Consider the following 12,644-nt stretch of genomic DNA (forward strand, 5'->3'; position numbering starts at 1 on the left):
ACCAAGTCCGACCCGGTCACAAGTACCGAGTCAAGTCAAGTTGGCACCGAGTTGAGTTGGGGGCAGCAGGTATTAATGGGCTGAAATCACCGCTAAAGCCTAGATTCACATGCCAGAATTGCAGCCTCTCCATCAGCTACACAACATCTTAGACCCAAAACGTTACACACACACACAAACACACACACACACACACACACACACGCGCGCGCACGCACGCACGCATGCACGCACGTACACGCACACGAATCAAGTTTCTGACTGAGTCCAGTCAGTACCGAGTTGGATTTCAAGTTGAGTCGAGTTGAGTTACTGGGTGACTCAAACTCGAGTCGGTTTGAATTCAGATTGGACAAAGTCAACTCGATTTGAATCGACTCACCCACCTAGTTCGGATCAAGTTGGACGTGTCAAGTTTTGCCTATTCGAGTCGTCCCATGCCTAGCTCTACATACAAACATGCATAGATCATCTGTATGTATCTATACTTGTAATCTATTAATTTATTTCAAGTTTTGGGCCAGGTCAGGTGGGGTCATCTGGCCTGACTCGCCCATTAGATACATGGGCAGGTTAGGTTGGGTAGGGTTCAACCCGAACCCAATCTACTTAAACGGTCCACATTTTCCAACCCGAGCCCGACCAACTACCCATCTAGCATGACCGAAAACTGCCTCAAAAGTGGGTTGGGCCAATTAAGTTGCGGACGGACATGATCTATTGCCACTCCTAGATAAGGCCCACCAAGTGGACAACATAAATGGATAAAATGGGCAAGACACTAAAAAGAAAATTCATAATTACCAAAGAAAGTCACTTAAAGGAAACAAAGAGTAACATATGAGACATAATGTCACGAGGATATAATGACAATCAAACCCTCTATGCTTTATTTATTTCACAAAACGCCCTTAGATACTCATGCATTTCCTCCGATGCTCATCCCCTCCATCATTTTCTTTGTAGCGGGCCGTGACGAGATGTCGTCCCACCACGCCTTCACGTGCCGGCGTGAGCTAATCAGGGAAGCTTTGGGAGTCTTCATGAAGTAGTGAATGTATGGGATGTGGTGAAGATCAGCTAAGCTGTAGAAATCTCCAGCTAAGTACTTGCTTTTGGACAGCCTCTCTTCATAGACATCGAGCACCATGGCCAGCTTCTCGACATTCGCCTCGACCACCTGATCATCGGTGGTCCCGCCGAGGAGGGGAATGATGAGGATCTGATACACGACGGCTGAGATCGGTGGATTGAAACTGTGGGACTCCACTTCCATCCAGACCTTGATCAATGCTGATTCTTTGAGATTGTCCAGCCTCAAAAGATCAGGGCCTGTGCCCTTGTACTTGGTCACAATGTAACCATTGATCGCGCGAGATTCTACGTCGGTCGGTCGGAATCAATGGTTAGTAAGATAATAGATGTGATAATCAAGAAAATTCAAATGATCATTTAGCAGTGTGGGGAGACTCGTTTTCCTTAGAGGGGGGATGATACATGTATTCAGCATGTGTTTTTGTTTTTGAGCTTCTGTGGGGCCCAATGTGATGTATGTGTGGAATCCAGACCGTGGATCAGGTGCTTCACCTCATGTTCACTACACATACCAAAAATCAGGATGATCCAAAGTTTAAGTGAGCCATGCCACATGAAAAAAAAAAATTTCAACTCAGGATACAAGATTTTAACTTCATATGGTGTGGCCCACCTAAGTAACGGAATGGGCTTGATTTTGGGATGTTACTTTATTTTTGTGGGGAGGATCTGATGAATGGATTGGATGACATATATACAGCATGTTGGGCACTGCATATAATCTGGAAGTTCCTATGGGAGGTGTCTCCTCCCCATTTGTCTCTGTTGTTCCCTGTGGTGTGGCCCACTTGAGTTTTGAATTATGTTGATTATTGGAATCGGGGATGGCCCATCTAATGGACGATTTGGATGGCCCGGTGGGCCTAACACAGCTCGGACATATGGGAACTCACTAATGATCATTCCCATTAAGTTTGAGTAAAGGGTCATTTGGCACGAAAGAGTGAGTGACTCAGTCGAGTCATGTCAGAGTCAAGTAGGTTCAGTGAGTTTTAATATTTCTGAGTTGAGTTAACTCAACCGAGTTTTGAGTCGAGTCACCGAGTTTTTGAAATACTCGGTACAGCAGATCTGTGCAGGTAATGGGTACACATGGTTTCAAGTAGGGCTGTAAATGGGCCAGCGTCGGGCTAGGCAGAATCAAAATTTTGAATAGGCTGGCCCATCGGGCCTAGCCTAAACAGTTAAATTTTATTATTATTAATTTTTTTAACACACACACCCGTGCACACTATAGCAGGATTTCATCACCTATGGGTCTCGAACCCAAGACCTCGTGTTGAAACTCTTTAGAGTCTACCACTGATGTAAGGACTAGAACCATGAATAGTTTAAAATTTGGACCGAAGCCAACCCCTGCTGCATCCATTGACAGCCCAAATTTTAAGACCCGAACCAGTAACATATGACTCGTCTGATTCAACCTCCTACCCAGGGGTGTTAATGGGTCGGGCTCGATCTTGAAAAATCAGAATTTTGAATAGGCCCGGCTGACAGCTTGGCCGAAATGGTCAAAATTCGGGCCAAGACCAAACCAGGCCCGGCCCGTTTACAGCCCTACCCTTACCTGTTAGGCAACGTATGCATCTTGAATGCAGTAGACCTTGGTTTTCATTCAGGCCATCAACGGCCGGCCATAGGACTAGTCTTAGCCCAGATTTTGAAATGTTTCGAGCCGGACTGTCGGCCAGTCCTATTCGAAATTCTGATATGAATGTGTACACACACAAAAATCTCTCTCTCTCTCTCTCTCTCTCTCTCTCTCTCTCTCTCTCTCTCTCTCTCTATATATATATATATATATATACCCCTTATCAAAACACACACATATTAAAAATAAGTTCACATCAAGGAAGTATGGGATCATCCCATCAATTTGATTTTTGGTAGTGTCCATGAAATGTATTCTAAATTTAATAGATATTTCAAATGGATATAGTGCAACTAAAAAGCACTATAACTTATGGTGCCCTGAGAGTATTAGAGCATTCCTCTTTACTAAATGTTATTTATTCATTTATTTACTACCCACTCATTTCGAAAAATTCAGAGTGTGAAACAGGGACTTAACAAAACTTTGGGATGGCCTGGTTGAGCCAGGGCCCAACCTTTTATTTCATGGCCAGGCTTGTTCATTTGACCTTGAGTGTGAACGAGCTAATCACAAGAGAGTCCATAGATTGAAATGGCCCACCATGAATGGTGTTGCCTAAAAAGTCCATTGGGAGAATGGTTCTCATCTAATGGTTGTAGATTCATTGATTATAGATGTGGACAACTGAGATGCTACATATCAACATTCATGCCTTGCACAACCTGAGTGGTTCATTTAAAGATGGAACATTTGTCGTTTACACCTGATATGTAATAGCCAAATCCAACTAGCAGGATGTCGCTATGTGTTGACACACTTCTATGAAGATAAGAAAATGCACTTATAGAATATGAAAGAAAAATCGTGAGAATCCTAAACACATTTATGCAGAAGACGCATATCATGGCATAAAAGCTAAAATGCTCAAGAACGCATGCATCATTGAAATGCCCGAGGTGGTCATCTTTCTAGAAACACTTGACAAGCAAATATATGCTACGCATACAAAAGTGCTTAGAGAGCATGCATAACTCAACAATATAGTGCTTTCTTATCAAGGAAGTGAATTGGCTTCTTTTCTCACATGCACTCTATTTAAGTGGTTAGTTAAGTTTTATATTTTGATTATCTATTTCAATCCTGTAATTGTGTTACTCGATCCATAGCAATAACATCAACATTTAATATACCATATATTTTGTGAATAATAATATTAAAGCATTGATGAATTGAAATTTCAATAAAGAGGAAAGTAATGAAAATAGGCTATCAGTGTTTTAATTCATTGTACCAAACAAAAGTTTGTACAATATGATTTGTTATATATAGTACATGCTTATTATATATCACCGACGAGCGAGTCTTTTTATTGTTTTGGCCGAATTTGATTGATTCTGATGTCTCCATCGGATAAGTAGATCTTTGGCCGAATTGCCAATGACAATGGCCTTGGTGGAAGCCGTCAGATGGAGGTTTATTTCAATTGGGAAGAATTTCCAGTACGGTTCATACGACGTGGGGCCGTTTTTACAATTGTACATAACTTGCACGATAAAGCTACCCCAACAGTACACGTGGCAGGAAAGATGGTGGATCAAGACCATCTTATGGCCACTAGCCAATGGCTAGTGGTTGGTGATCCATGGGCCACACCATGATGTATGTGTTTTATCCGCACTGCCCATCAATGTTTTTAGATTATTTGATGATATGAGTCCAAAATTGAGGTAAATCCAAATCTCAAGTGGACAATATATTAGGAAATATTGTTAATTGAACGCTCATCATTAAAAACTTACCAAGGCCGCGAATATTTTGAATCAAGCTGATATTGTTTTTTCCTGTTCATTCAGCCAATTATGTCCTAATCAACAAGTTGGATGTCAAATAAAATTATGGTGGGCCTAGGAGATTTTTAATGGTGGACATTTAATCAATGTATTTTTTTTGTGGTGTAGTCCACCTCAGATTTAGATCTGCCTCATTTTTTAGTTCAAGCCCTAAAATGATATGAAAAAAATGAATGGAGGTGTGGATAAAACACATACATCAAGGTAAGGCCTATAAAGTACCGACTCAGCATTGCTAGCCAAACCACTTCCCCATCCTACTAGTTTGCACTGCCATGGATGGATAATAGATCAACTTCTCTCATCATTCCCCATAAATGCCAATCGATGGCTATTCTTGCTTTCCACCGTTCATTTGAAGGTCACTGGTCGGATACATAGAACCATCGATTTTCGAGAATAGTCACTCACTGTGCTATATGGGTTTTATCCACGCCGTCTATCCTCTCTTCGAGATCATTTTTGGGTGTAAGCCCAAAAATAAGATCGATACAAGGCTCAAGTGGACCACACGGTATTCCGGAAACGGATTGGCGACTGCCCCTGCCACCAGCAAATGGCTGAAGGTCAGTGATCTGTGGCGCACACCATAATGTATGTGCTTCATCCATGCCGTCCATCTATTTTTTTTAGATCATTTTATGATTTGAAACTAAAAATGAGATATATCACAATCTCAAGTGAACCACATTACATGAAATAGTGTTGAATGAACATCGACCATTAAAAACTTTTTGGGGGCTATAAAAGTTTTGGATCAAGTCTGATCTTTGTTTATTTTCCCTTAATCTGGGTCTGTATGACCTAATCAACAGATTGGATGTCAAAAAAACAGTACAGTGGGCCTTAAGAGGATTTTAATGGTGGATATCCAATCACTATTGTTTTCCTGTAGTGTGGTCATCCTGAGATTTATGTCCCTCTCATTTTTGGCACCAACCCCTAAAATGATCTGTAAAAATGGATGAATGGAATGGATAACACATACATCATGTTGGGACCCACAGAGCACCGACCATCAGCCACCCGGCTAGTGGCAGGGAGATTAGCCAATCCGATTCCCAGTATTCTTCCGTCATCTAGGTCCATGTGACCATATGAACACTTTGGATGGAAAACAAAAATCACAGTAGGCCACGGGAAGCTTTCAACGGTGGGTGTCATTATCATTACTGCTTCCTATGGTGTGGTCCACTTGAGTCTTGGATCTGCCTCATTTTTAGGCTCATACCCTAAAATGAACCGGCAAAATGGATGGACGGCGTGGATAAAACCTATGCATCACGATAGGCCCTACAGAGGCGCGATCCGATGGACCATCTACCCTTCGACGTGTATGGTGTAAGTGTAAATCTACCATAAAATAATGTACACGCATCTACCATATCAATTTCTCACATAATAGAGAAGCGGAAACTAACCAAAGAGCGTCAGATCGCCATCCTCGAGTGCCGGAATCTTACCAAACGGCTGCCGAAATAAACAGAAAGAAAGAAAACAGGCTTAGAAAAGAGAAGAATTACCGGAAAGCGGCTAAGAAGAAAGAAGACGTGGAGGGGTAAAATGGGAATTACGTTTTTGGTGGCGAGGTAAGAAGGCTGTTTGTTATCGCGGGCTTGCAAGTTAACGAGCACGAGCTCGAAATCAGCGTCCATCTCATACAAGCAGGCCAGCACACGTGACGCGCACGTCGACATGGGGTGTCCGTACAGCTTCAGCGCCATCTCTCTCTCTCACTCGCTCTCTCTCTCACAGGAGGGGAGTGGATATAAAGAGAGAAAGGACGGCTGACTTAGCTTTGACCTTTCTGTTGTTTTCGAGAAATTGACCACTGTAAACGCCGCCTTTTACCCAGCCTCCCAAACTTTGCTTTCCCAAAGTAAACCATTCCGTACAGACACACTATTTGCAGACGAAAATACCCTTGCTTTACTACCTATGGCTACGAATTATAACCGTAGCCTAGGTATTTAGCCACAGCGAATAAGGGGTATTAGCATCTGCAAATAGTGTCCGTACGAAATGGTCTGTTTTGGGAAATAAAGTTTGGGAGTGCTTTGAAAAGACGCCAGGTAAAAGGTAGCGTCTACAGTGGTCTATTTCTACCTCGGGCATGAAAAGAAGCGTGGACAATGCCGTCCGGTCCCTCGGGCATGAAAAGAAGCATGAACAATGCCGTCCGGACGAACGCATGATAAATACAAACTTGCCAAGTGAATATCAGGCACTCATATTCACAGTCGCACAAATGCGCTCTATCACTGCCGCTCATCAGGTGGGCCCCATCGTTGGATGCCTCAACCAAAATTAAGGGGGTGGATTAAGTGAGACCCGAATCCACCAAGACTCCTGGATGTAGGGCTCACAATAATGTATGTGTCTTAAATCCATGCCGTCCAACCATTTTGAAAGATCATTTTTGGCATCCAAAACAAAAATGAAACCGACTCAAATCTTAGGTTGACCACATCATAAAAAACAGTTGTGATTTAATTCATTAAAAACTTTACGAATTGCGTAGGAATGTTTATTTGCCATCCAACTTGTTAATAAAGTCACAAACACGTATACACGAAGCTTTTAGTGGTACACAAAAAATATTTAATTGTCAGTCACCATGGTTTCCTATACTATGGTACAAGGATTTGGAAATGCTTCATTTTTTTTATATCATACCCTAAAATAGAGTCGAGCATATCTGACTTGATTCGGTAGATCCGACCTATTTTGAACCGAATCAATAGCCTGGATCGATGCGGATCAGGTAGGGTCATCTAGATCCAACTTTTTTTTTTTCGGTTCGAGATCGGGTCATGGTCACTCTGAACCGATCCGATCCGAATAGATCCGGACCGATCTGATCTGGAGTGGTTCTTATTAATAATTCTACATTTTTCCTGTGGTATGATCCACTTAAGCTTTGGATATGCATCAATTTTGAATTCAACTACTAAAATGATATGGAAAAATGAATGGACGGCGTGGGTAAACCAAATGCATTCACGGTGGGCCCCAACAGAGTTTACTCAGCATAATAAGAAATATTCCTTCGTGTACCATAATAAGAAATATTCCTTCGTGTGGTTCATTTGATCGTTGGATCTGCCTAATTTTTATTTTAATGCATTAAAATAATCTGAGATAAGAGATAGATGGTTTGGATGTACAGATACATCATGGTGGGCCCGCCCACAAAATTGCCTATTCGGAGCTAGGGACAGGTGGGGGTAGTATGTAATCCGCGTCCTGTTGCCGTAGGCTATAGCTGTAGGCACGTGTCGTGCGAAGACGAGCACTGACGCTCCATGAGCTCCGAGTTGTACGAACGATTCAAAGGAGATCAAAGTTATATAGGCCCCACGGTGATGTATTTATTATATCTATACCGTCCATATAGTTTTAGAGATCATTATAGAGTATTATCCAAAAAATAAATCATATCCAAAGATCATGTGGACCACACCACAAATAGCAACTAAGGATGATTTTTCCAGTGTAGTCCACTTGATAGTCAGATCTATCTTATTTTTCGTCTCAAGCCTTAAAACGAGCTCGCCAAATGGATGGACGATTTGGATATAACACATATCTCATGATCAGACCTATAGAACTTGCTAACGTCAATGCTTTCGTGCACAACACGTTACAACTGCAATGGCTCGAGCTCCGAGTTGTACGAATGACTCAAATGATATCAACATTACATGGGCCCCACGATGATGTATTTATTATATCCATTTTTCGTGATCATTTTAGATCATTTGGAAAAAAAATGAATCATATTTAAAGCTCAAATAGACCATACCAAAAATAGCAACGAGAATAATGATTTTCACGGTTAAAAAAGTTGATCCGAATTGCACCCAACCTGATTCGACTCAGTTTCCTTGACCGAGTCGGACTCGGTTTCCCTGACCGAGTCGGAAGCGGTTCAGGTCAGGCCAACCATGTGTTGGATCGGATCGAGTCGTATGTCTCGGACTCGGTCTTGGATCGGATTGGGTTCGAGTCGGCCCAACTAGATGTCGGACCGAATCGGGTTAGACCCAATCTGATCCGACTCGGTCCGATGCTCACCTCTACCCAAATGAGCTTTTCAATGTGGATGAATTGTGCGGATATAGTCACATACATTACAGCGGCCCCACAGTCAAGGGTCCCACCCACCTTGGTGGAATCAAATATGGACCATCGATTAATTTTTTTAATCTTTTTACATTATCCGTGCGATTGTGATCCACCTCACAGTTGCACTAGCCCAAATTTCTTTATAGAATGTGGACCCTATGATCCTTCCAATGATCGGTTTGGAAGCGGATTAGCGAGTGTACCTCACACTAGCTATATAGCTGCTGTATTGACATAAGTAAGTTCTGTGCATTTGATCATGAGGTATGTGTTATATCCAAATCGTCCATTCATTTTTTGAGCTCGTCTCAAAGCTTGAGATGAAAATTAAGACAGATCTAACTATCAAGTGGACCACACTGCAAAAAGTAGTGGGGGATTGAACGTCTACCATTGAAACCCTTTTTTGGGGTCATAGAAGTTTTGGATCAATATGAAATTTGTTTTTCCTATTCATTTAGGTCTTTGTGACCTTATGAACAGATTGGATGGAAAATAAACATTACAGTGGGCCCTACGAATTGTTTAACAATGAAAATCATTATCTCCACGACTATTTGTGGTGTGGTCTAGATGATCCGTGGATATGATTCATTTTTTGGATAATGCTCTAAAATGATCTCTAAAAATATATGAACGGTGTAAATATGATAAATACATCACTGTGGGGCCCATGTAACTTTGATCTCCTTTGTACCGTTAGTACAACTCAAAGCTCAAGGAGTGTTAGTGCTCGTCCTTGCACGACATGTACCTACAACAACAATATAGCTGGTGTGTGGTAGCCTACGCTTGTCCCTACCTTGGAACACGTAGGGGTAGTACCTAATTGGTGTGGATTAAGTGTTACCCTTACGAAGCTTAGGACAAGCGGAGGCTCCGAGGGTCACCGATGAGCCACTGTGATATATGACTTTTATCCACACCGTCCATCCATTTTTCTATATCATTTCAGAGTACTTGACAAAAAATAAAGCATATAAAATTCTCAAGTGGACCACACCACAGGAAGCAGCGGTACTAAGGACATCCACCATTGAAACCTTCTTAGCATCCACTGTGTCATTTATTTTCCATCCAATCTGTTGATATGGTCATATAAAGCTGGATGAAGCGAAGAAACAAATATCATCTTGATCCAAAACTTTGTGGTCCCTAAGAATATTTCAACGGTAGGAAATTAATCCCCACTGTGTGGTCCATTTTAGGTTTGGATCTTATCTATTTTTAGGACTAAAATCTAAAATGATATGGAAAAATTGATGGACGGTGTGGATAAAATTCATACATCAGGATAGCCCCTCAGTGGGCTTCGGAGCCTCCACCTGTCCCGAGCTACGAACAGGTGGGGGGTAGTACCTAATCCGCGCGCGCGGATATAACATATACAGTATGGTGGGTCAACAGCAGTTTGCCACGTTAACACACCACGGGTCGGTGGTGTGTCCCACCACGCAATCCACTTCCCTTGACACCAGCTAGCTGGGTGGTGCTCGGGTCACCAGCCAAACCGCATCCGCTTGTGGCATTCTCCCTCAGAAGCAAATTAAGAACCAAAACATAAAGAAGCAGAAACACAATCAGTGAAAAAACAGAATCTCAATAAAAGCCCAAACGCATCGAAGCGAAGCCAAACAAAATCAGATGCAGAATCGCTCATAGAAACAGAAATTCCTCCAAAATGGGTTTCCGGTTCCCAAATCTCATCTATCACTACAGAACCTACGCTTCCAGACTCTCTCCAACCACAGCCAGAAATTCCCCATTCCCATTCCTTCTCCCAATCGACTCTCACTACGATTCCTTGCTTTCTCCAAACCAAAATCACTCTAAAACCAGCAGGAGATGGCATGTGGGCCATTCACATCATGATCATGCCGGAAAGGAGGCTGATTACGTCTTTCGATTGGGCCTTGCGGCCGACATCGCATTGGCTACTGGGAAAGCTCTTACTGGGTACTTGTCTGGAAGCACTGCGATCATCGCCGATGCTGCTCATTCTGTTTCTGATATTGTAAGTAGAAAAGCGAATCCTTTCGTAATTTAACATTTTTCTTGAATTTGACTCCGTTTTCTTCTAAATTAGTTGATTTTGCTAGTATGTATTAATGGCCATTTATTGAATTTGAGGCCTGATCCACTTCGAACCTTTGTCGATTATGCTTGAATTTGATGCTCTGCCAGCGTGGTGTGTTCATGACATCCAATCTGTTCATCATGTGCGGTCACTCATTTCTACTAGTTGCCTAAAAATCAAGCTGATCCAATACTTGGGTGGGTGACAGCATGTAAAATCATCCGTATAACCTCTAAAATCACGTGGTGTCGTCCACCTGGTTTTTGGAATGGCTGGATTTTTGGTGTGCCCATTCATCATGGTAGGACACATCCCCTGAGTGGATTGGATGGCATATGCAAAATCCCGTGTGCACCACACACAACCGGAAGGTTTTTAATGGGAGACATCCCCATCCTAACTGTTCTCTGTGGCTTGGCCCGCGTGAATTTTGGATCTTCCTGCTTCGAAGGTGAACATGAGGGGGCACACATGATGGATGGATTGGATATCATGCACACATCACTGTGGGGCACATCGTGCTATAGGTTAAGCCTAACCTACAAAGCTTAGTAGTGGACCCAGCCTCATGGAAATTAAACTCTAAACCCACAAGTTACTTGTCGGAGACCCAAGCCACTTATCAAGTAGGTCCACCATGTTAAGTTCCCTGGCTACTTGGTCAACTGTTGGCTATTTCTTTTACTCTGTCCATTGTCTTCCGTGCTTGTTGGGTCCACCCTATGAGTGGACCAGCCTGGATCATGGGCTAAAGATTCTAGTATTCTAGTCTATGGGGTGTGCCTGAGGAGCAGTGTGAATCTCACACTCATTTTAGATGTCGAGACACTGCTTATGTTACGAGAGAGTATACAGTTCTAAAAGCTGAAATGTTAGTGACCAAGCACATGGCATACATGTTCTAATCTGGAATGTCCTTTCATTGGGTCCTACCGTGGATTTCATGTTTCCCAACAACTGCACTGATTGGGTAATCCTAGCCAACTATTGAAGGACTTTTGAGGGTTACAATTGGGTGGTTAGAAAAATGTCCTAATGCTCAACATTTGATAGGCCAAAATCATCCAACCAGCAACTGGAATCATCTGATTAGTGTGATTTTTGGGACATGGCCATCCATGGTAGGACATTTATACAAACAATCCGGACCTCATCTATGAATGCCACGTATGCTAAGTTCAAGTGCTTGATAACTATGATTTTAGCATTCAACACCAGATCCTTTACCATATCATAAAGTAGAATGGATAAATAATAAAAATTCATCTTGATGCATTAGATATTATAAATATAGGGGACTTCTTGGTAGACGCCTAAAAATGAGTTAATCTTGATTTAGTTAATCATAACTATGTATCGGAGATCATGATTTTTGGTTATCAATATTATTTTTAATCCTTACCAAAAAGAAACAATCTCTAATACATAATTAGATAAGGGTGTGGTTGTACCCAATTTCATGAAATATCATGAAAATTTGCACCAAATTAGACTCATTAATCATGAAATATCATGATATTCGGTGCAATTAAATGCACCCTAACTAAATTTAGATTGACTCAATTTTTAGGTGCCCACCAATAAGGCCTTAAGATTATAGGTAAATGTATCACAAAATTTGATAAGTTGAAGTCAAATCCAGTCCTGATTAGGACTTGTGTAAGAGTTGATTCGAGCACCAATTTCCTGAGTTGAACTAGTTGACTCGGATTTGATTGTGTTTTTAAATAGGGAAGTTTACAAAAAAAAAAAAAAAAAAAAACCTAATTAATATATAATTTACATTCCGTACCTTAGAAAAAAGGTTTAAAAAAAGCTAGCTCATTAATCGATATAATTATTATTCCACTACCTTCCATCACAGTCATTGTGTGAGCAAATGGGTTGGTGGCTCGGGTGA

At 41.7% G+C, this 12,644-nt stretch overlaps 2 protein-coding genes across 3 annotated transcripts in view; one reads left to right on the forward strand and one right to left on the reverse strand.

Moving 5' to 3' along the window:
* Positions 1-772: 772 nt before the first annotated feature.
* On the reverse strand, positions 773-6,303 carry LOC131230780 (glutathione S-transferase F13-like). The gene is made up of 3 exons (XM_058226746.1): positions 6,114-6,303; positions 5,961-6,009; positions 773-1,380 (listed from the first exon to the last, which is right to left on the reverse strand). The coding sequence occupies exons 1-3, from the start codon at positions 6,261-6,263 to the stop codon at positions 920-922; spliced, it is 660 nt and encodes a 219-aa protein (XP_058082729.1). The 5' UTR covers positions 6,264-6,303; the 3' UTR covers positions 773-919.
* Positions 6,304-10,194: 3,891 nt separating this feature from the next.
* The window catches only part of LOC131231624 (metal tolerance protein 2), a 51,441-nt gene continuing 48,991 nt past the window's right edge, over positions 10,195-12,644 (forward strand). The window contains exon 1 of one of the 2 annotated variants that reach the window (XM_058227881.1): positions 10,195-10,681. In XM_058227881.1, the coding sequence (XP_058083864.1) occupies positions 10,349-10,681 (333 nt within the window). In that variant the 5' untranslated portion in view covers positions 10,195-10,348. The remainder of the gene's footprint in view (positions 10,682-12,644) is intronic. The other variant, XM_058227882.1, reaches the window with a different exon arrangement.

The sequence above is a fragment of the Magnolia sinica genome, chromosome 17 (genome assembly GCF_029962835.1).
Source record: "Magnolia sinica isolate HGM2019 chromosome 17, MsV1, whole genome shotgun sequence".
Lineage (NCBI taxonomy): Eukaryota > Viridiplantae > Streptophyta > Magnoliopsida > Magnoliales > Magnoliaceae > Magnolia > Magnolia sinica.

Excerpts from the sequence above, each read along its gene's own strand:
- LOC131230780 (XM_058226746.1), bottom strand. The coding sequence starts at position 6,263 with ATGGCGCTGAAGCTGTACGGACACCCCATGTCGACGTGCGCGTCACGT. Across the intron at positions 6,010-6,113 it reads CTTACCTCGCCACCAAAAAC|CCGTTTGGTAAGATTCCGGC; the intron begins GTAATTCCCATT and ends TTATTTCGGCAG. Across the intron at positions 1,381-5,960 it reads TGGCGATCTGACGCTCTTTG|AATCTCGCGCGATCAATGGT; the intron begins GTTAGTTTCCGC and ends CGACCGACGTAG.